Genomic DNA, 26,308 nt, shown 5'->3' with positions numbered 1-26,308 from the left:
TGCACCTGTAATCCTAGCTACTTGGGAGGCTGAGGTGGAAGGATCACTTGAGTCCAGGAATTTGAGGTTGCAGTGAGATACACTGCCTAAAAAAAAAAAAAATCTAGTCCAAAAATATAATAAGAAATGTGGGTTAATTACTAATTGTTTTAAATGAAATTCTAGAAACAACCTAAATGTCAAATAAGAATAATTAAATAATTATGGGTCATCCATGGTATTTTGTAAGCATAAAAAATTATTTTTGAAGAAAATTTAATGACATGGGATCTAGTTTACGATATAAAGCTAGGTTTAAAAGCAGTTGGAGAGAAATGAAACATTTGTATACTCACCTCAATGCATGCACATGTCTATGTTTATAGGAATAAAGACTGAAAGCAAATTTACCTACATATTAATAATAGCTATTTCTAAGTGATGGAATTATAGGTCATTTTAATTTTTTTCTTTTTCTTTTTTTCTTTTTTTTGTTTGAGATAGAGTCTTGTTCTGTCACCCAGGCTGGAGTACAGTGGCACAATCTCGGCTTACTGCAAACTCCACCTCCTGGGGTCAAGCGATTCTCCTACCTCAGCCTCCGGAGTAGCTGGGATTACAGGCGCATGCCACCATGCCTGGCTAATTTTTTTATATTTTTAGTAGAGACGGGATTTCACCATGCTGGCCAGGCTGGTCTCGAATTCCTGTCCTCGTGATCCTCCCGCCTCAGCCTCTCAAAGTGCTAGGATTCATATTTTTGTATTTAGAAAATGTTTCCACAATGGTTATTATTACATTACTTCCACACTCAGAAAAAACTTATTTCACCTCAACATGCAGAAGTATAATTTAAAAGCTTAAGCAAATCAGCACATACTCAACACCTACAGTTGGTCCTGCAAAACCCACTTAAGTTAGCCCTCTGCATAGGTGGGTTTCACATTCTGTGAATACTGTATTTTGGATCTGTGTTTGGCTGGGAAAAAAATCTGCATATAAGTGGACCTGTGGCATTCTAGCCTGTGCTGTTCAAGGGCCAACTGTATATATTTGGTGATGAGAATTAACAAATATCATTTTGTCATTAAGTATATGAAAGATTAACAAAATTATTTGTTTTCATTTAGTCATAAAGACATAAATAAGATTTCAAATTTAAAACAAAATTTCTAATTTTATAGTCCATATTCATTTCAAACTTTTTGAACCTTCAGCCCATCTTGCTGCATCTTCAGCATTCTCACATGACTTCCTAGACATGATTTCATTCTATTTAACTCCTACTTAGCTAACCTTTTCTTCTCAATCTTTTTCATTGACTCCTCTTCTGCCACCCATGAATGCCCATATTCTCCCCAGTCCCATTCTTTACCTTTTCCGTCCTTGAACTAACATGCTTCGAACTCTAAGAACTATATTTCAACAATGCTTTACAGATTTTAACCTCCTGAGTTCTAAAATACATAGTTTCACATTCAATGAAATAATAAGGTACGTGCCAACCCTAAGATTGTCCCCCAGCCCTATTAACCTATTTTTAGATGCAGAATGGGGTATCTCTGAGGGTGTATCTCAGTCATAAAATTCAACATGGATAAAGTGAAACTCACCACTTTCCTGTAATTTTAAAGCATTATTACCAATCAGCATTCTAAAATATTAACATCCTCAATTTCCTTCTCAACTACCCATCCCTGCATTGATATTAATCCATCACAGTAATTTTTCCTCAAAATAGGTTTGTTTTTCCTTTAATTTTAATGAAAATTATATTTTTCAATATTATTATGTTCATATTAGTAAATAATGATAAAAGTGTATAGTAAAAGATCTCCTCCCAACACTGTCCCTTCAAAGGTAACCACTATTATTATTTTTTTGTGTGTCTTATCCTTGATAATACAGATTTAAGCATATACAATAATATTTCTGTATTAGTTTGCCAGGGCTGCCATAACAAAGTACCACAGACTGGGTGGTTTAAAAGACAGAAATTGCCTTACAGTTCTGGATGCTAGAAGTCTAAGATTAAGTTGTCAACAGGGTTGATCTGTTCCAGGCCTCTTTCCTTGGCTTGCAGATGTCTGTCTTCTCCATATGTGTTCACATCGTCTCGGTCTGTACATACCCATGTCCAAATTTCCTCTTCTTATAAGGATACCAGTCATCTTGGATTAGGACCCACCATAATAAACTCATTTTAATTTAATTCCCTTTGTAAAGATCCTGTCTCCAAATACGTTCATATTCTGAGGTTCTAGGCGTTAAGACTTCAACATATGAATTAGGGTTGGTGGGTAGGGGAAAGTGCGTAGTTCAACCCATAAGAATGCCTTTTACGCAAATGATAACATAACATAAATACTGTTGTACTGACTTAGAGAGAGCACTTTTTCCATCCTGCCTTCTCTATCTTCACTGCCATTTTTGTCATCTTTTTTCATGAATTTTTGTAACAAATTTTTAAAATAGAACTTTTAAAATAGAACTTCCTGTCATCAATTGATCTCTGTACAAATCTATCCTCTAAAACTGGTACCAAAATTACCTTCCTAGATAACAAAGTCATATGATGTCAGAGTCTAGTCCTGTCACTTCCCCTGTTTAAAGACCTCCAATTGCTCCCCATTGGCCTCAGAAAAAACTGTCAAGTCATCATTGCGAATTAACGAGGTCCTTCAAAATATCACCTACTCATCCCACTTCCTCTGTGCATCCTAAATTCTAGCCACACTGAATGTTCTAACATTATCCCACCACCACCACCACTCTGAGCACTTGCAAATGCCATCCTTAACAAGTGCCTTGCCTGGGCCAGTCTCTCCCTAAACATTCATTCTTCATGCTCCAGCTCATGCATCTTGTTTTTTGTGGCTCTTTTCCTGATTTCCACGGATAACAGTTGTTCTCTTCTTTGGGAATCTACACAGCATATGTGTAGATCTTTATTATAGTATTGAATCATTGCATTGTATTATCTTATGTTCACATTTTTCTCCCAAAGTCAGGAGAGGTAGCTGCAATAGCAGCAACTGTAAATGATGGACTTTTCTATCCTCATTATCTACTACAGGTAATGGTAAATAGCATATGTATTGCATATAGCAAATCATCTAACACCGTTTAATGAATGACATAAAGAATACAGTCGCTTCCCTTTAAACCATTCTCAAGTTTAAGCATGCATAGGAATTCTAGTTTTGGCTTAAGAGAGTTGAGCCAAAAAAATAAGCTTTTGCAAAAGAAATCTTCACCATTTTTACAAAAGTACTAAACTGAGATGAAGAAGTCCATCCCACGGCTTCATCTCTAAATTATCACATTCTTCATGATCATCCCCAAGTGCTTAGAGAGGACTTAGTAAGTGGTCTGTGAACAGCGGAGAAAGTAGCAAGAGTCACAAGACATCCTTGACTTTAAAAAAGTGGAAGGAATATTAACTAGATCCTTGGAGTACTCCAGAGGCCTCCCAGCAAAAAGGAGCTACTCTTTATTCACCTAGATTCAGGTTTTTAAGAGTCATAACTTATATATGTGTGTGTCTATATAGTGTATAACCCTATGGAGACACAGTCATGTATATATGAACTTGTTCCATCTGAGTCAGATAGCTAATGTCATGAGTTCACTTGTGTGTGACTGATAGTAATTTATTTTCATGTTTCAGTTATTTGCATTCTTGTATGTTTTTAATCTATGCTAGTCCTGTTCCAGTCCCCTTAGAATGAAAGATAACTGAAGTAAGACACAAAAATATTGTTTCAGTCTTCTTCCTGCCTAAAAACTGCAGGCATAGCAGTCATTTATACTTCTGTATTCCATAGAAGCAGCACATGTCAGATGCCTTAATATAATGAGACAAAGTCATGAGGGAAGGGAACCAGCTTCAGTCATCGCCAGCTCAGCAAAAGACATCATGATCTCATATGGTTTGGCTGTGTCCCCACCCAAATCTCATCTTGAATTTAGCTCCCACAATTCCCATGTGCTGTGGGTGGGAGCCGGTGGGAGGTAATTTAATCATGGGGGTGGGTCTTTCCCGTGCTATTCTCGTGATAGTGAATAATTCTCACAAGATTTGATGATTTTATAAAGGGGAGTTTCCCTGCACTAGTTCTCTTCTCTTGTCTGCCGCCATGTTTAGTGCCTTTCACTTTCCTCCATGACTGTGAGGCCTCCACAGCCATGTGGAACTGTAAGTTCATTAAATCTCTTTCTTTTGTAAATTGCCCAGTCTCGGGTATGTCTTTATCAGCAGCGTGAAAACAGACTAATACACCATCCATACATTGCTTAGTCAAAATCCAGGTGTTCATTTTTTGTCTACCTCATCTTCCCTATATAATTCATTGGAAATTGATCAACCCTAGAACATATTATAAATCAGTCTCTGTATCTCATTTCCACTATTACTCCTTAATCCAGGCCACTATCATCTCTTGCCTCTACTACAACAATTGCTTTCTAGTCATTGTCTCTATTTCTACTTGTTTCCTTACTAAAATCCATTCTCCAAACAAACGTTCATAGTTATCTGCTTAGAAAGGTAAATCAAGTCATGCCATATGGCTGTATAAAACTGTTTCAAAGCTTTATTCTGCACATGGAATAAAATGCAAACTCCTACCCTTACAAAGCCCTGAATGGTGTGGCCCTTGCCTTCTTCCCTGACATTATCTCTTCCCATTTTCTCTTTTGTCAGTATGCTTCTTTGAGTTCCTCTAATACCAATATGCAAACTTGCTCCCACCACAGGACCTTTGAATGTTAACTTTTACCCTCAGAAGACTCTTCGCCCAGACCCAGGTTTCTCAACCTCAGCGCAGTTGACATTTAGGCCAGACAATTTTCATGGGGAGTGGTCTTGCCTCCATCTTCTAGATGCAGGTGGGACCCTCACTCCTAGTTACAATGCCCCGAAATGCCTCCAGACATTGTCAAATTTCTCCTGGTGGAGCAAAATCTTCCTCTTGAAATGACTGGCTTTTTTCTTTAATTCATTCAGCATGTGTTCACAGGGCAGCTCCCATGTGCCTCATACTGTTTTTAAGTGTTGAGGATACTAAGAGAACAAGCCAGAAAAGAATGCATGCCTTCAGATAACTTAAATTTAAATGAAAGAGATTTAAAAAAAAAAAAAGAATACAATCAAATCTATCCAAGGTAATAACTTAAAGTCCAGCTCCTCGGAGGGCCTTCGCTGACCACTGGAATTATAAAAGCAATCACATCTCACTTTCTATCACATCACCCAATTTTTATACTATAGTAGTTAGCATTATATGTTATATTCTTATTGATATAGTTATTTATTTATTGTATCTCCCAGTAGAGTATAAGCTTTATGATAATAGGACACTATTATAATTTGTTTTGTTCAACACTGTATTTCCAGTATCTATAGAATAATGCCTAACACATAGTGGATACCTTTATACAGATATATGACCACTTGTTGAGTGAATAAAATAAATAAACTTAAGAACAAAGAAAAGTCCTTGATTAGCTGATAATGTACAATTTTATGCACAGGAATGACCCTCATCAGGGTTGAATTAAAGATGATCTCAAAAACATCGAAATAATAAGAAAAAATACATGAAAATTGCTATTTCCCCAATATTGTTTTACTCCACACAAATGAAATAGATAAATGGCTTGAAATCAAATCATCAAAATCAAAGTAAACCATTGGGAACTATTGTCCAAATAAAGAAAAAGTACAAGTAAACTCACTTTAGAAAAAAATGTCCTAGAAGTTTAGAGCTAAAAATAAACTAATTACGTTTCTTCCCTCAAAAAACTTACCAAAAATTTAATTATTTGTTTCAAAGTGAAAATCTGTGCCAGGGTGGTTTGTTTGTTTTATTATTTGTGTTTGTCAGACTACTAGTGTTACAATTTGAACAAGACTTTACTTAGTTTAATTTTTTTATGGAAATGTCACTTTCAACTGGTATTCCACTTGAAACATCTAAAAATCATTCATTGTATTGCCTTTTAATATTCCGCCTAATGAAGAACTACTACTAGGCTATAAGCTCTAGGAGGGCAGGAATCTGTCTACTAAATACTAATGGTATTTGCTACCATTATATCTCCAGAGCTACCACATGGCAAGACAGATAACAGCCTTTGTTGAATAAACTGAAAATAAAACGAATAAAAACTAAGTTAGTCTAAATTTATAATGGAAGCTTCTTTCAGCAGCACTCTTATCCAACAAAAAGAGAAAAGGTAGACCTCCCCTCATCAAAAAGGCTAAATAAAAATGGTACTATTACAGCTCATAAAAGGAGTATTTGTTAGGTTATCCTACATGCAAACATCTATTATTTAGTTCTTTACATTAAGAAAGAATTTAATCAGACTTTGACAAAATTTAGCTACATATTCTTTACTGCAATATAGACACCCGTCAGAAGTTGGAATCAATTAAAATTACGTAAGGAATAATATAGTTCATTACATGACTGAGTATAAATTAATTGACATCTTCTTGTACCCTAATACTATAAGTATTCTTACCTTTTTAAATATGTTTATGATTTCTTTTGATATGATAATGTTGTTGTTTTTGCTTCAGTATCTTAAAAGGTGGGCCTTGGCTTAGATTTAAATATATCTAATGTGGAAAACTTTCCATGTTAAGGGTGACACCATTAGAGTGAATAAAATAATGAACAAGTAGCTATAGACTTCACCACTGTTGCCCCACGGTAGATGTTTTGTTTCTGGGACATTATGAAAGAGATGTATGCATTATAATTTCTATAGTGAGTGAAAGGGTTATTCTTGTTACCTTTTTAAAAAAGTATTGCTCTATAAAACATATTATTAAAAAATGTTACCTTTTAATGGAGACTGTAATTTTAGGAACTTTTTCCAAAACTATTCCATTCACTTACTTATTGTACTTGAAATATAAAAACCATTATTTTAAAATATCATATTAAATCTGCTGCATTTGGAATGTAGTCAATAATAGTTATCCCAAAACATGGCATTTTTCACTTGTCATTGCTTCCTCAAATATGCACTACATTCCAAACTTTGAGTCAACAGAATATTAGGTAGTCTACAAGGGGCTGGTCAATATGTAAACAGGGAAAAATATAAAACTGAATGTGTGTGTGCTAGGGACAGATCCAAGGACAGAGTATCTTGGATGCAAATCATAGAAGTTCTTCATCCAGGTTTGGTAGGTATAGAAATGTTCTCCAGTTTTAATTCTAGATTCTAGAGATCACCCAGTCAAACTCTGTTGAAGACAGGCTGCTAAGCATTACATAAAAACACACATGCCTTAAAGGCAGTGAGAAGTTAAGTTCAAATTTTGACTCTGCCACAACTAGAGTATGTGGTGTTTGATAATTAATTTCTGAGTCTCAATTTTTTCATACGTGAAATCAGAATTTAATAATGTTGTCACAGTAATTTTGTAAGAGAGATGTTTACGCAGTGCCTGTAAGAAGATGTTCACTAAGTGGCAGGCAATAAATCATAATCGGCAACTTTTTAAAAATGAGTAGATGAGGAAATAAACCAAAAGTAGTAGCCCAATTTCCACAAGTACTTGGAAGAATCAGTCCACATAACATCAAATCACTGTGGCTACACCATGCTTTCCTAGTAAATTTTAGTACAAAACAGGAAAAGGTTTTAGGTTAATTGCACTACCCAATAGTCTGGAGAGTATTTAAACAAGCTTTGGAATTCATATCTACAAGAAAACAAATAATGTGTTTATAATCATTTTAATTTTAGAATCTTTATGCTTCTCAAACAAGCAATTTTTTTAAATGAATGAATGCATTTTTAAATGAGAAACATGTTGAGGAGAGCATTTTTTCCAATATAAAGCCCAGATTAAATATGTAAGAGTTTAGTATTTGATTAACCTTATGTTTAAAACACACATTATTAAGTACCTTAAAAAGTACAAAGTATATAAAATTTCCTAATTGTCAACTGGACTGTCAATATACAGCTCAATTGAGATACAGTGACCTATCCTTTTCTTCTGATCACTAGCTGTATTTACACACTGGCATGAGGACACCGGCGTCATGAGACGGAGCAAATCACTGGTTTATAGAAAATGTACTCACTCTTTGCTTTTACAGACATTGCCAAACTTATTTTGAAAACTTATATTCTACGCGCCAGCAGTCTTTCTTTAGTTCTTGTGAAATAGTTTTTACAAAAAGTGAAAACATTACTCATAAGCAACTACAGAGGAACTATAAAATAAGCTTAGTTAGATTAAAAACATTAAACATTTACTTTATTTAGAAGTAAATGACTACATGTTGTGTACCTTCCTTGTGGCTGACTCTTGTATTGAACAAATTCCAGATCCAACAGTTCTCTCAGAAAATAATAAACATTTCCAACCCCTTTGTAAAAATGTGCAGATATGCATGTTTTAGGTTAATGTACAAATGTAATAATAACAAGATTACTATTCGTAAACCACATGATTCTTAAATCTTTACTGGATTTTAAAAGAATATGTTTGAAACAACTTTTGAAGTGATATAAACCCTTACATATTGAAATGCTGAATATTAGTTTCCATGTTTTAAATTTATAAAACTTATAGGATCCCTTACTAGATTTTTTACCTGGGATCTGATTCCTATTCTAAGCCTGCTTTTTTCAAATCATCTAATGTTATTTAGACATAATTATCCCTTTCAAGCCACTGACTGACTCTATACATCTTCTATCTCAAACATTTACATGCCACCTAAAAGATTATCTACTTTAATCCACACACTGAATCTACATTGCACATGTCTTTAATTCATGAGCTCTGAAAGGCCATAGTATTGCTGAATGGATTATCTCCTTGAATCCCTTATTGGCAGTTCTAGAAGTGTTTGGTGTTTGCCTTTATAGCCCTTCTTCTAGAATACACAAAATTATAGCCTTGCAAAAGAACCATTTGTTGAATTATATCAAATGCCCCTGGCACTTTTGCTAAAAACAGATTCAACAGTTTGTGGGCCTGAATTAATGCACCGTGACCAGGGTCAGAAGAATCCATCAGAGATTCGGAGGGGAAACAAACCAGGCTCTAAAAAACTCTTGAAATAAGGCAGGTAGAGAAACTGGTCTAGAATTTTTGTTAAATTCTGGCACTTTTGTTAAAAACAGATTCAACACTTTGTGGGCCTGAATTAATGCACCGTGACCAGGGTCAGAAGAATGCATCAGAGATTCTGAGGGGAAATAAACCAGGCTCTAAAAAACTCTTGAAATAAGGCAGGTAGAGAAACTGGTCTAGAATTTTTTTAAGTGACTTGGCCAGAGAACCTCCCGTACACAGCTCTGCTTTTATCAAGATAAAAACAATTGAGAGTATTTTGCATGCAGATATTTGTGTTATAATTCTACAAATAAACATTAAGTCAGCAAAATACAAATTTTGCAATTACTTTGTTGAAAAACAAATGATCTGCTTAGATTAGTTAAAGCCGACGTGGATCCCCAGATACTATCCTCAGGTGAGGTACCAATGCAATGAATGACCTTCGGTGTAATGGAATTTCATGCTAGCTGAAATTGTGTGTGACTATTGGTTGCCAACTGGAGTAAAGGCATTGTTTCTCCCTCCGCACTCAATAACTATGAGACTCTAAAAGGTATTTCTTCACCTTTCACATTATTGTTACTCAGTGCTTCTGCTACAGATAAGGGCAAAAGAATCTGTAAACTGACCAGTTATACTACATCGCTTATAAGTAAAGAAGAAACAAATACTTCTTTTGGGCAGCTAATCAGTTTATAGCATATATTGACTGTTGTTGGCAGAACTTTTCAGTCAAACTGTTTTGTTCTGCAAAACCAGATCGAGTGTCCTTTTTATGTGTTTGCTAGAGGATTGTTTCTAATGTAACTTTAAAACCTAATTCACATTTCCAAAGTACCAGAGCATAAAATGGCATGAATTCTAACAGGTAAAATAATCCAACATGAAAAATAACTTTATGCTCTTAGAAGTAGGTGACCTTTACTAACTCACATTCTTTCTTGAAAAATGAGATTGACTTTAAGTGGGCATGACAACCATTAATTGATAGCTAAACTCTCCAAATCAAATGCTATTCATTTTTCCTATTTTAAAAAGTCTATCATTTTTTACTTTTTGAATATTAATAGTAAGAAACACTTCTCTAAACCCTTCCAAGCTATGATTGTAATATTTGTCCAAATGCTCTGAAACTAATTCACTGATAGGAATTTAAAACAGCACTTAAAAACAGAGCTCAGTCCTCACTTGGCTATAGTATGAAATATTCACAAAAGGGAAAAGGGCACACACACACGCACACACTTATTCACTCACACATCTCCTGGAACTAATTAAAAATTAAATGGAAACTGGCTAATATAAATGGAGGAGAAAAGTTTCCATGCACACCAAGACTCTGTGAATACTGTAAAGGCTGGAAACATCCTAACATATGCAAAGGTTCTATTTAAATACATTATTTTAAAATAACCTTCATAAATAACAATTCAATACATTCATATTTTCAGATTAAAAAAAAAATTACTTATTCTTCCCTCCCTCAACTAAACAAGTATAGGAGAGCATAAGACTTACATCTTTATTTGCCTCAAAAAATAACTTCCCAAACAACTACGCCACTGTTCTTGTCTAACTTCTGAAGTGGCAGGAAAACTACATTCCTGGGCCCTACATAATCTTTGTGCCTGACCCCAACAAGAACCTTTAAGTCAAATTCACTTACCCCCAGAGGGCAACACACTATTGTATCCTCTTCACTTTCTAGCCACCTATGAACAATGGATAGTAATTGCAACTGTCATGGGCAGTCAGTAGGAAAAGTAACCCAGTGCTGTTTTCTAGGTTTACTGCCAAACCTGAGTTGAACACCTAATAACCATGCCCTGAACAGAAGAAAGACCTACAGTTGCTTTTAAAATGCATCAGAAAACAGTGTTTTGAACAGAACCAGAGGACAATAACCTAACTTGTACTCTGAATGTGAAGCTTAAAAAACTCAAAATTAAAGACAGAAACTTCTTTTGTGATTGTACTGTAGCTTCCTAAACTAACCCCCAAGGCAAGCCTGAAAGGGACAGCTGAGCTTTCCTCTAAGCTTGTCATCACTGCTGTTGCTGCTTTTAAGTTTGACTTGTGAAGGAAAACGAGGGAGGGAAAAAATGTTTGTCCTCCATTGGAATGAGATCAGAAGGCTTGGAAAAGGCAGTCTTCGCTGCTCCACTCTGAGTTATTACCTAGGTCAGAGGAGAATAAAAAACCTTGGAGAATGCATCTTATGCCTCAGGGGTAAATGGGTTAAAATCCATCAAAATAATATCAAGGACCTGCCGCCTCTGAAGATGAAACTTCTCAGTTCTCCTTAAACTTTCTCTTCAAGCTCTTTAAGGCATATTGATTCTCATTCATTTGAATTTGATTCCATTGTAGAATTTGGTTACTGAATTTGTTGATTAGCACCAATTCATTTTCTCATCACCCTTTCACAAGTAATCATAGCCTAAATACATGTAATTCCAAATGATCTGCATGGAAAGTGAAATATTCAGCCAAACATTTTCTGGAAGTTTTTAGATATCCAGATGTTAATGTCATGTAGGCCAAACATTTAAGACCGATGCTTTGCCTTTCTCCAGGATACACTGATGGAGTAAAGCCTTAAGAGAGAAAATTGCTTCTCTCATTGGGAAAACACTTGCACAGACACACATATGCAAAAAAAGTTATTTATACACCTATTTCTACATGTATAATAATATAAATCTAGTGATGTCTTAAATGTATATTCAGCCTCTACCAAAAATGTACACAGTAATATGTAACTAAATATTTTATACGGATGAGTAAGTATCTTGATTTTCTTAAAATCCTACTGTAGAACTCAGAATCTTAAGTGTCCTACTAGCAACAAACAGAAAACCATAGATTGCCTACTGTGTTTTGAGAAAACATACTTTTAAATTAATTGAAAGGATAATTTGCTTTTATTTTATATGAGGAAATTAAATCTTCTCCCCTTGTTATTAGTAGGAGTTTATTAAGATATGAATAGTTTTATAGAACTTTTCTTAGCTGGATGTAATTGCTGATTCAAATAAAACCAAAACAAATTGTTACCTTGACTGGTACAAAACAACCTTTTATTATGCTCTCCCCATTCATCATTTCTGGTTTTAAATTTAGGTTCTACACACCCATATTTCTTATATGTACGATGTACAAAATCTTATAAAATACAGTTTTTAACCTTGCTATAGGTACATTCTTACTTATAAAATAATTTAATTTTTAAAAATAATTTAATTTAATTTTAATGATGAAAATCGGAGCCTGTTAGAGGTATAGTGGGGTGATTCTGTTGAAAACAACATATCATTTATTCCATAAGGCACAAACAAAGAAAGAATATAAGAACCCTGCTACATCCTCCTTCAAGATAGAAAGAAGAAACCCTAAGCACAGAGAATGCAAGAAGCAGAAGAGGTGAGGGCAGAAATACTTTATCACCATTACTATTTCTGAATATCAACTTCATTTTGGTACATTTTGGATAAAAACAATCACACCATATTACCTTTTATTTCGCCAAAGTTCCCCGATCCCATTGCAAGAAGCTTGTCTTTCCAGTCCTTTGAGAGTAGTTTTTCAATACTGGGGGTTTCTAAGTAAAGAAAAAAAGAAGTGAGCAAATCAACATGACTCTCCTTACAATGGAGCTCATTAAAAGTCTATCTGCTAAAAATAAGGCCATCCCTATCCCCGCCCCACTTCATAATGGCTTCATCAAAAAACTGATAACAGGGGTGGAAAAAAAGAATGTGTTTTGTCACCTGCTGTTTCAAAATCATTAGCTTTTTCCTCTTGCGGAACAAAGCCATACTAATTCTTTATGACAATGGGTACACATAAACCTCGCAGTTCATTGTTTTTCAATTTAGTGAACAAATTCTTGCTATAATGGATGCTTGTCAATTTCAGGGTGTTAGTCTGCAGTCAAAAAATAATTATGTTGATAAAATGCAGAGTAAAAAAAGGCAAAGAATTAGCTCTTAAATCTGCTACATGCAATTATATCCCTCTGTGTGTTTACAATTACATCCACTTTATAATATGTGTTTAACATCGTGTGGCGGTAAGCACACTGTGGTAAGATTTGCCAGTACTGCGAACATAAAAAAAAACAAAAAAAAAATTGGTATAAAAGAAGCTTTAAAAAGATTGGAAAATCTAGAAAAGTGAGGAATGCTGCCTATAATGGAAACCTATTATTTGCTTATTTCAGATTTGTATCACGCTCTTTTAAAATGCCCTGTATTCGGACAGGGCACACACATTTTAGAAAGCAAGGTGCTGCTTTAGTCTGGTATTTGTTTCTACATATAACATAGGTTTTGACCTTTCCTTTTGTGTTGAACTTTAATGTATAAGTAAATATAAATGCCAATAAAAACTCCCAAACATTAAACTCAGTTTCAAACAATATAATTGTATATTCTTGTCAGCACTTAGATGGATACACAATTATAATGGCTTTCAATCCCGCGATTAGCGCAGCATTCACTTAGAAAATGGAATGTACTAAAAGATAAGTGTCCCAGTATGCTCCATCTAAATAACAATACCCACACTTATTATATAGATCAAGGACACACACTGCCATTCTCCACATTGGTGTTTATGTGTATGTGTGTTTGTTCAGGCATTTGTTTACTCCCTACTAGGAGCATAAAGGGAGTACATGTTAACTTATCAAAGGGACCGTCTGGCCTAGAGACCGTAATATTATTAGAAACTGGTTAATTTTCCCCACAGTAAGATGCATTTTAGAGAGTTTTCATCATCACGTTTAGTTAATGCTGTCTACTTTTTCCAGGGCCCCATCTTTACAGCGATCAGCTAGCAGAGTCAAAAAGCCTGTGTGGAGTTTTCAACAAAGCAGAGGTGCAATTTTCCTTGGAAAAAAAAATAACAATATGGAACACTTCTGTCTCACATGTCAGAAACTTGTGGAAAATAAAATGGTGAAAAGCTCTGAATGATTACTCTTTTACATAGTCTATATGTATACATATATACATATATGCAAATATGTATATGCACTTACAACAACTTCATAAATGCACATTTACCTACGGAATGAATTTGAAATGAATGAATGCAGTTGAAATGAATGAATGAAAAATGGATTTTTTCCCTCGGAACAAAATACATAGTTCTATTTTTCACATTTAAGGAACTAATACCGAAAAATTTACTTTTAATTTTTCTTAAAATATCCCAATTTCTATATGGTATTGGTTCAGAATATTAACAGCAACTCTAGGAGTCATAAAACAGAGTAAATATCTTCATATTATAACCAGTATTTCTCTTCATTGACGCTTTAAAAGTAACTTTGAAATACTTCCGCAAGGACTTCCAACATTTCTACATTCCCAGTAAACAGTTTGAGAGTAAAATTATTTCTTAAACCTTATCAGAGTAGGTCAAACAAACACCACTGTTTCTTTTTTCCAGCACTCTACAAAAATTCTTGAGTAGCATGTAAACAGGGCACAGCCAATACGGTATTTGCAATAGAGTACTGTCAGTCATTAAAAGCTAACAAACCTTTGCAAAGCAGGAATGCAGCAATAGAAATCCATTGTGCACTAACAATAGGCCCCTGAACCTCCAGGCACCAAAAGCAGACCATTTTACTTTTAAGGCTATTGTCTGCAAAGTCCATGACAAAGCTTTTCCCCTGCAGCTAGACAAAATATTCACTGTAGTGTGCTCATAAAGAAACAGAAGTCTTCTGTCTAAGTTGCAGAGTTAAAGAAACAGCAGCCAGATTTCTGAAACCTGCAGAACATTCCAGGCCTCTTTATTAACTAGCATAAAGATATAAGGCTGGTAAACAGAGCCAGTTTGTTCAAGTACTTGACTTCTAAGCACACACTACAAAAAAAAAAAAAAAAAAAAGAATAACTTCTTTAAGTTATTTTGAAAATGTAAAATCAGAAACATATCTAAATCACGGTTGTCATGTCTGTGGATGAATAAAGACACTCATACTTACAACTTAGATGAGGTATATACTTTAAATTCAGATTCAAATACATTTATTTAGCAGCCTATGTGCCAGAAACTATGCTAGAGGTTTTTATCTGTATTCTCTCATTTAATGGTAATAACCAAATGAAGACTTAGATTGTGTAACATCCATGTTACGGGTTTAAAGAGATGAAGCAGCACCAGCAAAAAGAAAAAAGAGAATTGCTCTGAGGTTCCTCAAAATGTAATGGGCAGAATTGAGGTCTTGAACTAAGTTTTTTTTTTTTTTCCTACACATTCCTAACTCTCTTATCAACAACAAAATGATAATAATGGCTACTATTTAGAGGGCTAAGTGCTAAGCAAGGTACCAGGTCCTTCACATGTGGTATCTCAGACTGCTCACAGTAATCTGCTGAATTAGATATTGGTACATCTGTTTTACCATTTAAGAAACCAAAACTTAGGAAGTTATCATGACTTGCCCAATGTGGAGCTTAATTCTACCTATTGGATCCCAAAATCTTTGTTCTTTGCAGCACATACATTGCTGTGGTTTGAATGGGTCCGCCCAAAAGCATGTGTTGAAAATTTAACCCCTAATCCAAAAGTGTTGGGAGGTGAGGCCTAATGGAAGGTATTTAGGTCATAAGGGCTCCACCCACATGAATGGATTAAGGCTGATTATAGAAAGGCTTCAGGGTACAAGTTCCATCTGTCTCTCGTGTGTGCACTCCCTTATTCTTCTGCTTTCCACCATGGGATGATGCAGCAAGAAGGCCCTCACCAGATGCTAGCACCTTGAGGTTGGACTTCTCAGTCTCCAGAACTGTGAGAAATAAATTTATTTTCTTTATAAATCATTCAGTCTGTGTTATTCTGTTATGGCAACACAAAACACACACACACACACAGACACACTCTCCCTCATTTAATCTACAAAACAGTTCTGGATCGTAGGAAAAACGATTCTTACTAACTCCCTTGGATAGATGAAGTAAAAACTTGATAAATGTTCTAGGGTAACACATATGTATGAGCAGCAACTGTGGAATTAAAAGGTAGGCTTTTTTACAGTTTTTGTTTTCAGGGTGTGGTCCAATTATATGCCTTGCACTCTAAGATTCTGGATAATTTAGTGACAACCTATAAGTATATAGCAGAGATATACAATGAAATTAATTTTACTTATATAGTAGAAGGAATATTGGGCTATAACTCAAACAACCTGGGTTCTCTCCAAGACAGTGACACTGGCTAGATTGGCCTGTGGGAGTGACAAGGGAAGGGGATCATAAGACATCATTTCACCCGCTTCACCCCTCTCTCTGAATTTCTGTAAAGCAAAGAGCTTCAAAAAAATCCACATTCAATACTCTACTAACTGCTAGTTTCCACTGGTAGTTCTTGAAATAACAGTAAGAAATAATCTCATAATAATGAGCACAATGAATGGACATGTAGCAGTGATTAAATTTCTCTGAAAATGGTAAAGATATGGTAGAAAATGCATGTTTCAAAATGTAAAGGACCAAATGGCAGAAGCCCAATATTTACAATACACCTGTTTGTTAACGTGTGAATATGAGTAAAGTGAAATTTGACACAATTATGTAAGTGTAAATGCTGCTTCACTGCTTATGAAGTGAATAGATAGTAATTATCTATTAAATATTTAATTTTCTAAAATAAGATTTTTAAAATGCACAAGCATAGAATCGTATTTTGTACTATGAATATGGTATGTGGGGTGCCTAGTTATTTGCAAATGTTCAAATTCTGGAGTTTCCTTTAATTTTTTTTAAATTTTTGTGCATACCCAGTAGATGTATGTATTTATGAGTTTCTTCTATTTTCATTTTAAGATGTGTCATGTTTTTCACTTAACTCTAAAAGAGTCTCCTGAAAATTCCTCCTCCTGAGAGTTCATTCTCCCAAGTACTGGAATATCATGATTACCTTCAAAGTAAGAACTAGGGCTCCCTATATTAAAAATAAGTGTGAGTTAATAATCATTATTTGCATAGCATTTCCATTTACAGAATGCTGCCAGATACAATTTTGTCAGTGGCATATATAATTGTTATATCCATTTTGCAGATGAGGAAACTAAGGCTCAGAAAGATGCTTTGCCCAACATCAGCTCATCAGTAAGTAGAACAGATGGAATACAAAACCAGGTTCTCTTAATTTAAGGATCTGTCTCTTTAGGGGAAAGGTAAATGCTTATATTTTAAAAAAGAAAATAAAGTTAGGAAATAGGACGGATATAAGACAAATTCAAAATAAAATATACCCTTCATCATCAACACACTAACATTAAGATGAGTCTAATTGGCTCGCTATTGTTTCTTTCTGCCAACAGGACCCTTCTGATACATTTGCTTGCTTTTCCCTTCTCACTCTTGCCTCTTTTGCTCACATATGCTTCTTCACATCAATGCCTATGGCAATCCCCATCAGTGAATGGCCCCCCCAACTGTGCCAGCCATTGTTACAACAGCATCCTGCCTCTTTAGGGCCTGTTCATTCCCTATAACTCTCACTCCTTTTTCCCTTCAGTGCCAAACACTCTTAAGACCAACTCCCTCATCTGGAACAATGAGACCTAGAGACTCATGCCAACATATTGTAATTCTCCAACAAGCTGCCAGTGCCAAGAATTAAACCACATTTGCTCCAGTGCAGTAGCTTTACACACAAGCTCAGGTATTTGCTTTGTGTTTATGTAGGTTTTTTTCCTTAATCTCCCTTCAGCTGCTGTGGCAGAGCTCATTGAAAAATCGAACAAACAAAAAGTACGTTATGTATGATATTTGACTTTTAAACAAAGTCACAGGAGTTAGGTTATACCAAACCTATCACTGTTGATACTTTAATTTTGCAGCTTAAACTAAGCTGTGTTATTCTTGACATGTGATAGTGTACACATTGAGGAATGGAAGTTGTCTTCTGGAGGTAACTAGATTTCAAAATATACCAATATCTCCTTCAAAGTAAGAAAGTAAAAGCACATGTAGACTATTCATGCCATAAAATAAGAATTATAGAGCTGAAAAGGTCTTTATATATCATTGAGATAAGCACTTCATAAAAGCAATTGAGGAAAACATATATCTGACATAAATGGAACATAAATGGTTTGGCTACTTAAAACTAAAACAACACACGCATTCGATTGTCATGCAAATCTAATTAACACTAAACAAAATTATATTTCCTCTCTACAAGATTTAGATCATTTTAGGTACTAACAGGTTGGTAACTTTTAAACTAGTTACAGATTATATAGTATTTTTAAAATATTTGACCAAGGAAATTAGTGTTGGGAGATGACCGTGTGTATGGCTCAATACGATTTGGGTAATAACTGGTTTAGACCAAATTTTTCATTTTACAGACTAAAAAAGTACCAATTAGAGATGCTAAATAACTTGCCTAATAACACAAACCTATATAAAGGCAGAACTTGCAGTCCAATTTCCAGTTCAGTGTTCTTAACAGTATATCACATACTACCACAAAGTTTTTTAAATAGACGGCCAAACTCTTGAAAAATGAAATTGTAGTTCTATTTTATTCACTTTGTCTAGCTTAAATTAGTAATTATTTGATAGGTGGTACTGGGGGCTAATCTGTTTTAGAACTAAGTATTGTTAACTCGATAATCTGTTTAAATTAGGTACTGTTAACTTGATGTTCTACTCTTGGAAGCTTTCATCTGGTAGCCCCAGGAAACTGAAGAATAAATACAAGTTAGTGCATTTATTTAACCGAATTTATTTTTCTTCAAAAGGCTAATTACAATTTAATATGTTGCTATTTATTAAGTTACGTATAATAAAATTATTTTTGAGGGGAAGATTGAGCTAAATCTGGAAATCATATATCAGTAAGAGTTCAATTCATGTTGACAATAGCTGCATATCTACACAATATTAGGGAGCAAATATTAAACAGCACAGTGTAAGTAATATTGACCTTTACATATCTGGAAAGCTATTTGTACACTAAAAACCAGAAGGCCCCTTAACAGTCCCCTTAGTCAAGTATTACAGCTAGTCGGCCACTGGACATACCAAGTTCTTCTAGGAAATATCAAAAAATAACCTGGGCACAGTGGTGGGCCTATAGTCCCAGCTACTCAGGAGGCTGAGGCGAGAATATTGCTTCAGGCCAAGAGCTTGAGGCTGTAGCGTACTTTGTTTGCACCTGTGAATAGCCACCACACTCCTGCCTGGGCAACGTAGCAAGATTCCCCCCCTCTAAAAAATTCGTAATATAACACATACCACAACAAACAATAGAAACACACAAGAAACTCCATAGCATTAAGATTTAGATAAGCTTTATTTTTATATGTGATTGTCCTGAAGTGAATTAAACACTGGAAATACTTTACGTTTAGTATTGCCAAAATACTTGTTTGTTTCCACTTGAAAGTTAATGAGAGCCTGTTAATACAAAAAAAAAAAAACAAAAAACAAAAAAAACAATGTCTTTGGCTGACTCAAGTTTTACAATTTTTAATGTGAAGTTTTTAGAAAAATGTAATGTAATACTTAAATCATTAGTCATAGGCTTAAATTTTCTTGTTGCATCAGCTGAACCTGCTCAATTATAATTGGTTTTATATCACATTTTAGAAGAATATCTTTTATCACATGATTATGCCATAATCAATATGGTATCATTACTACATATCAATAACCTTAGGTTTACTCCTCACAAGAAATATTTTCTATACAAAAATCTCCACTAAAAGATAGGCATTATTCATATGTGATAGAAAATCATTCTTTCATCCACTCTATCACTCACAAAGTAACTGCATTTTCTTATATAGACTACAACTCTTTGTTTTGTTCTTATTTCAAATATTAAATCCCAGCATTTCAACAAGAAATTGAAGAGCTAGTCCTCATGCACAAAATCTCCTTTATATTTTACTACCAAATATTTACAATGATAATATAATGTCACATATAACCTGACTCCATCACTTACTAAGTTTTGTGCCCTTTGGCAAGTAATGTAACCTCTCTATGCTTCCATTCACTTACCTGCAAAAGAGGCTAATAACTGCACTTACTTCATATGCTTGTTGTGAGAAGTAAATGAGATAATTTATGTAACGCCATTAAAACAGTGCCAGGCACATAGTGACACCCAAAAATGTTGACTAACATTACAACTACAACTTACTATAAAACAACCTAGGAAAATAATTTCAAAAAATCAAGTAAAATATGCTTCACCTTGCCTGTCATGAAAACTACCCCAAAATCAAAAGTTTCATCAAAGAGTAATAGGGCTACTTGTACCCATTTTTATGAAATAACCACCTACTGTTAATGTATCTGGTTATCTACCATTCCTATGACTTCTTCAGTTTGATCTTATCAATAAAGATGATAAAGGAATGTAGTAAGTATGAAGGACTGGGGAGGTGCCACTTCTATTAAGTTAATGTATAAAACACCCGTAAACAGCACAAATACAAAATTGCTCAATTAATCTTTGCCTTTTTTTTCTTTTTTTGACAGTTGTCTTTCTAACTTCCCAAAGGTTCTATTAGGTCCTCAACAATATCTAAAGCTTTTAAGCCAGTGCTGTTGACAAGTGAAAGAGAACAACAAATAGCTTTGTAGTGCTCTTTTCCCAGGGTCATTCAACCAATGGTAATAGTTATTATTTTTATATATTAGCACTGAGCCCTGTCCTTTATCATGGCTAACTCATCCAACCCTCCTGACAGCAAAAACATTTTAACTTTTAATAAAAATGGGAGAGTGCAGCACTCTTGTGTAAGGCTCTTTCAGTAAAGTGCACAGCTAATGAATATTGTCCATTTGGATTCAAATAATTTATGATGTCAGCAGAGTGTGGGTGGGGAGATGTGAATCAAATTCTAGCTATTAGTTACAATGAGAAGGGTGAAAGTGGAGAATAGGAGGGTTACTAAGGCGAGAGGAGTAGAATGAAAAAGCAAAAGCAACTTAATAAAATATTGAGAGGAAAAATATTTATGATGCATCCATAACAGTCAACTTATAAAAATTAAAATATTTCCAACAAAAGATTTTCATGACTATTTTTGTTGTCCATCCATCAAATAACCAACTTTCTTACAGACCAGTTGTAATAACTCTGTTATTTTCCATATATTCCATTTGAAATAGTATTTTCTCAACTGTGTATATGTGAGATAGAACAAAATAATAGAAAAGAATACTGCAAGAACTATAAGCTATACCTTATGTCATAAAGTATACAAGAATCAGGCATTTAAAAACAGTTAAATTCACAAGGCAAATTTATAAACAAACTGAGGAAAAACTTAAGATATCTTAAACAAATTGCAGCTTAGTAAAGATGAGAGTGCGTAGTTCTGAGCAACTTATATATGCCTACTGATATATTTAAGAAAAAACTACATAAATATGTATTTGAATTATAAATGGAGCAATTATCCTACTATAAAAAGTGAATTCACATAATCACTTTGTGTAATTGGATGTCTAGGCCATGTTGAAAACAAAAATTAATATTTGCAGAATTTTGTTATTGTTATTCAAAATTGTGAAAGTGGGTGGTAGAGATAAAGAAGATGCAAAATATATAGAAATAGAAAACCATTTAACATACATTAGAATAAGAATTTCAATACTTAAAAATTATGACAGAATGTTTTACCACTGGAAGTGAGAATTAAAGCACATACAGCCTGATAAAGCACTACACATCCTGAATCTTCTCCATCACAACATATGTGAAAACAAATCACAATCTCAGCCTGCCAGATGCCTGAAAAGATATGAACAATAAAAGCTGACATGATTCATATGATAAATCAAAGATTGTGATATGCAGGTAGTTGACTAGTTGAGCTGAAAAGCTAGTTATAATTCAAGTTATATTTTTATGTTCTAATACATAGAATCAGATTTTAAAATTTAAAAAACCCTCTGATTTGCTTATAATCATATATTAAAATTTGTATATACATACATATCTTTCTCAACCAAAGTAGTCCATCTGCCTTAACAACTTGTTTATTATTTGGTCTCTTATAACCTTTCATGTATTTTGTATTTTTGTCATTTTCAGAGCAATTTTAGGTAAGAAAATACAACAGTTTTATTTGCAAAAGGGCGTTTAATGTTCACAAACTTCGATACGATCTAATCAACAAGGAAACCTGCAGTCATGTGTTAGCTATGATGTTGCTGTGAAGTCAAAAGTGTAAAACAGCAAAAAAAAAAAAAAAAAAAAAAGAGTTTTCCTTGGAAGTATTTTCATATTAGAGGGAATAAGTGAAATAAGTTAAAAAAGAAGCAAACAAACAGCAACAATAAATAATTAAAGGAAGCCTGGATACACAGAAAAAGAGAAAAGCAGAGTATGGAGTTTTACTTTTCCTGTATCACCAGAGACTTCTCATTCTTAATGATAAAGGCAGTGGGTATAAAATTAGTTATGTATAATCTTTTGAAATATTTATTTAATTTCTGAACTATATGAAAAGTATTATCTTTGCTTTTAATGGCATAAAGTACCATTAGAACTATTAGACTACTTTCAAAAATTAAAATACACTTTATTTATGGATACTGCCATCTTCTTTATTTTGCACAGTTCACACAAACATGCATGCTCACATACACAGACACAAATGATCAAGAGGCATCATATCCTATTTGTGTATTCATTCATTTATCTAACAGTCATTGGGTAAACCCCTCCTATGGCACTGTGATAAGAACAAAGACATGGCCTCTGTACCTTAGGAAACTCATCATCTCCTGAGGAAGATACACCAATTGTGACCATCACTAAAACCATTTATTCAAATTGTTATAGTGTCACTGAGTTGTTTTCCAAATGTTTCATTTATTGACGCAAAATTAGAACTAACGATGCCTTACTTGAATTATTAAATTAGTGAATAGTAAATAAATGTGCAGACAGACTTTTCTAAATGCTACTATAGCAGTATTCCCATAAAGTAAAAGTTCTAAAGTAATCTTCTGGTCATCAGTTAAACCTGCTATAAAAATTTCTACTAGACAACCAAAAACGGGAGCAGTTTCTCATCTTGTCTATAATGAGGAAAATAATTGAATCACATAAGCAATATAAAGTTAAATTTAAACTGCATGGATAAGAATAGTAGAATCAATTAGTTCAACATACAGTATATACTACATATTTTTCCAGCCATGAAGGATATTATCAAGAGCATAATAGAATTGAACCCTACCCACCTAAAGGTCAAAATCATAGGAGGCTTTCTTAAAATGCAAAATTCCAGGCAATCAGAGAGTATGGTTCATTATATTTTGTTTGAATCCCAGGAATCTGAACTTTTCTAAGACTTAAGGTAATTCCTTGATGAAAACACTGACGGGTTATTAAAATATGGATAAAAGCATCATAACAAATATCCAAAATTTTGAATTAAAATGACTAAGATGTGAAAGAGTAAAATCTACTGAATTCTTCTTAGAAAGTTAAAAGAATTTTACTAACACCACATTATCATGAATAATAATTAAATATTAAATATTATCAACAAAAAATCCAAATATATTCCAATACTTTGGTGTTTTACAACTCCATGAAATGTAACATTTTTAACGCAAGAAAAAAAGTCAAAGTAAAATGCAGTAAAAACTGCTAAGGGGATAATATTGTATATAATTTATTATATCGGGGAAAATGAAGAAAATTATTTACTGATGTATTTTGATCAAAGATTTTGCATAACTCTTAAATAAGGGATTATGAATCATGTAACCACATATTAGAAACACACTTGTAATCCCAGCACTTTGGGAAGCCAAGGCGAGAGACTCTCTTGAACCCAGAAGTTAATAGCCTGGGCAAAATTGAGAGACCTTGTCTCTATCACAATCAAAACTAGCCGGGCATGGTTGTGAGTGCCTGTAGTCTCTGCTACTTGGGAGGCTGAGGTGGGAGGATCCTTTGAGCCTGGGAGGTAGAGGCTGCAGTGAGCCATGATTGTGCCACTGCACTCCAGCCTGGGCAAGAATGGACCTTGTCTCAAAAAAACAGAAATACACACACACACACACACACACACACACACACACACACACACACACATATTCATCAACATAACACACTATACACATAAGAGGCATACATATGTTTATGTAAGTTGCAAACAGAAAAGAGAAACTCCTGAGGTGTCAGCCAAATGACCAGAACATCATCTCTGAATTGTTGAGAACTGAGGTGAAGCAGCCTCAGAGAAGAATGGAAGAATCACGTTACAAGTAATTTAATGAATCAGAGAAGAACAAACGAGATAAAGTCCTCTTTATTCAGAAAATTCCCTATGTGAACTCTTTAAGGGAATGGCAGGACCAGAAATTACAAATCCTGGAAAGGGTGGTATGGTAGAAAACAAAATAGTCTATATACCTTGAATATAACTAACAGGGATTTCTACAGGACAACATTTTGAATGGTTATTCTTTCTATATTCTTAAAAACATCGGTGAGTAATATCCATAAAATCATGTCTCATATCTAGTAACTGAGAGGAAAACATGATCTATAAATATTCGAAAGGATAATGAAATATGGGGAAGGCAAGAGAAAGAGTATTGTTGAATATTCTTTCTCCTGCACTGATCTTTTCAGAAATAAATGTTGAATATCTTCACTCATATATATATATAATAAATGATAAAGATACAGATCTGTAGATTTATATCACCTAAATCTTTCTCTTTCACACACATGTGTATTTAGTATAGTTAATGTATGATATTTACATATAATTTGAACTCAACCCCTCATTACGAATGTATCTGAGGAAAAATAGCAGGTGGGGGTAGGGAGGGCTCCAAGGATGCTCATCATACTATGCCATGGATTCCATGCTTTCCTAATGAGTCACCCATTTAAAAGAATGACATTTTCAAAGGTAGAAAAATGCTTATTTACAACAGTCTAGGGGTTTTCGTGAAGTGCAATGCAACATAAGCAGTTAAAAAATTAAGGTATAGATCAGTATTTCATCTCAAAGGGATGGATGCGTCCAATAAAATAAGAGACCACCCAATTTTCTGACCTAGGGGTCAGAGAGCAAGCTTTTACAAACTTGGAAATGGTCTTTTTTAAAGCCATGAAGGTCTGTGTTCCACATGTCAGAAACTCAAAGGTGTTTATACCGCTGGGAATCTTCTCTAAGGTATAAAAAAACACCCAAGAACCTGCTATGGCAGTTTTGTCTCAGCCCAACAGGGTCTCTTTTACAGAACAATTACATCTCTCACCCAAGATGAACACCAGGATGAATATGAAAGCTTCAAAAAAACTTCACTGGCCTCAACTAATTGGAAGAATTCTCCCAATTCTTCAAAGGAGATGATTTAAATGAAACATTGCTAGTAATTAGGATAAATTAGGAACATATATTTGAATCACTCTTATAAAGTGTTCCAATAATAAGAGTTGAGATCATCAATTAAATTACAAGCATTCCAACTTGAAATTCCAACTACAGTAGCTGCTCATAATCTAGTTGCAATTTTTTTTTTTTTTACAAGGCAAATATTTTCACGTAAGAAATCTGGGAAGTGAAACAGGTAAGTCATTGCAATAAATTTGCAATCATTAAAATTGATCTTTATTGCTTGACAGGGTTCAACACTGAAAGCTGTATTATCTACCTAAAACATACATTTATGAGATTAAAAATAAAGTGTTTCATTTCTAAAGAAAGAAACAAAAACGCTATTGTTCCCTGGTAGCTCCCAAAGAACAAAAGATAAATTACTTCGTATAATGAGGGTATTAAATTCTTCATCAGAAAATTTCCAAAATGTTTAAATTACATTAGATACATAATCTAACAAGCTTTCCTATCAAACAGTAGGTATCAATGTATTATTTTAGTCCATAATTCTAGACATAAAACTTGGGTTATTTATTTTTCTCTCTTTTTTTTTCCTTAGCAAACTATTCAGCTTATAGAGTAGCACCCTCAGAAATTATGAAGCAGCAAAGCCAAATCTCCAAACATGTGAAGAGTTCTGTGCCAAATGAAGGTGTTTAAGAACTAAACCTAGCACCTTTAAAAAGTACCTGATTTGAGCTTAATTGAATCTCTTGTTTCCATACATATTTTGGCCTTTCTGTTGTTGACGTGACATACAAAGTACTTAAAAAATAATGATCAGTGAAGTTTCACAGCATGGAAGGAAAAAAAAAATAAGA

General features: G+C 34.1%; 1 protein-coding gene across 23 annotated transcripts in view; it reads right to left on the bottom strand.

Moving 5' to 3' along the window:
• The window catches only part of SOX5 (SRY-box transcription factor 5), a 1,033,373-nt gene that overhangs the window by 209,203 nt on the left and 797,862 nt on the right, over positions 1 to 26,308 (bottom strand). For 22 of the 23 annotated variants that reach the window (XM_054664454.2, XM_063785861.1, XM_054664458.2 and 19 more), the window contains one exon: positions 12,594 to 12,680. The exons of the other annotated variant lie outside the window; for it this stretch is intronic. In XM_054664454.2, the coding sequence (XP_054520429.2) occupies positions 12,594 to 12,680 (87 nt within the window). The remainder of the gene's footprint in view (positions 1 to 12,593; positions 12,681 to 26,308) is intronic. 23 annotated transcript variants of the gene reach the window in all.

The sequence above is a fragment of the Pan troglodytes genome, chromosome 10 (assembly GCF_028858775.2).
Source record: "Pan troglodytes isolate AG18354 chromosome 10, NHGRI_mPanTro3-v2.0_pri, whole genome shotgun sequence".
Taxonomy (NCBI): domain Eukaryota; kingdom Metazoa; phylum Chordata; class Mammalia; order Primates; family Hominidae; genus Pan; species Pan troglodytes.
Note: the sequence above shows the minus strand (reverse complement) of the source record. Positions and strands in the feature narration are given on the sequence as shown.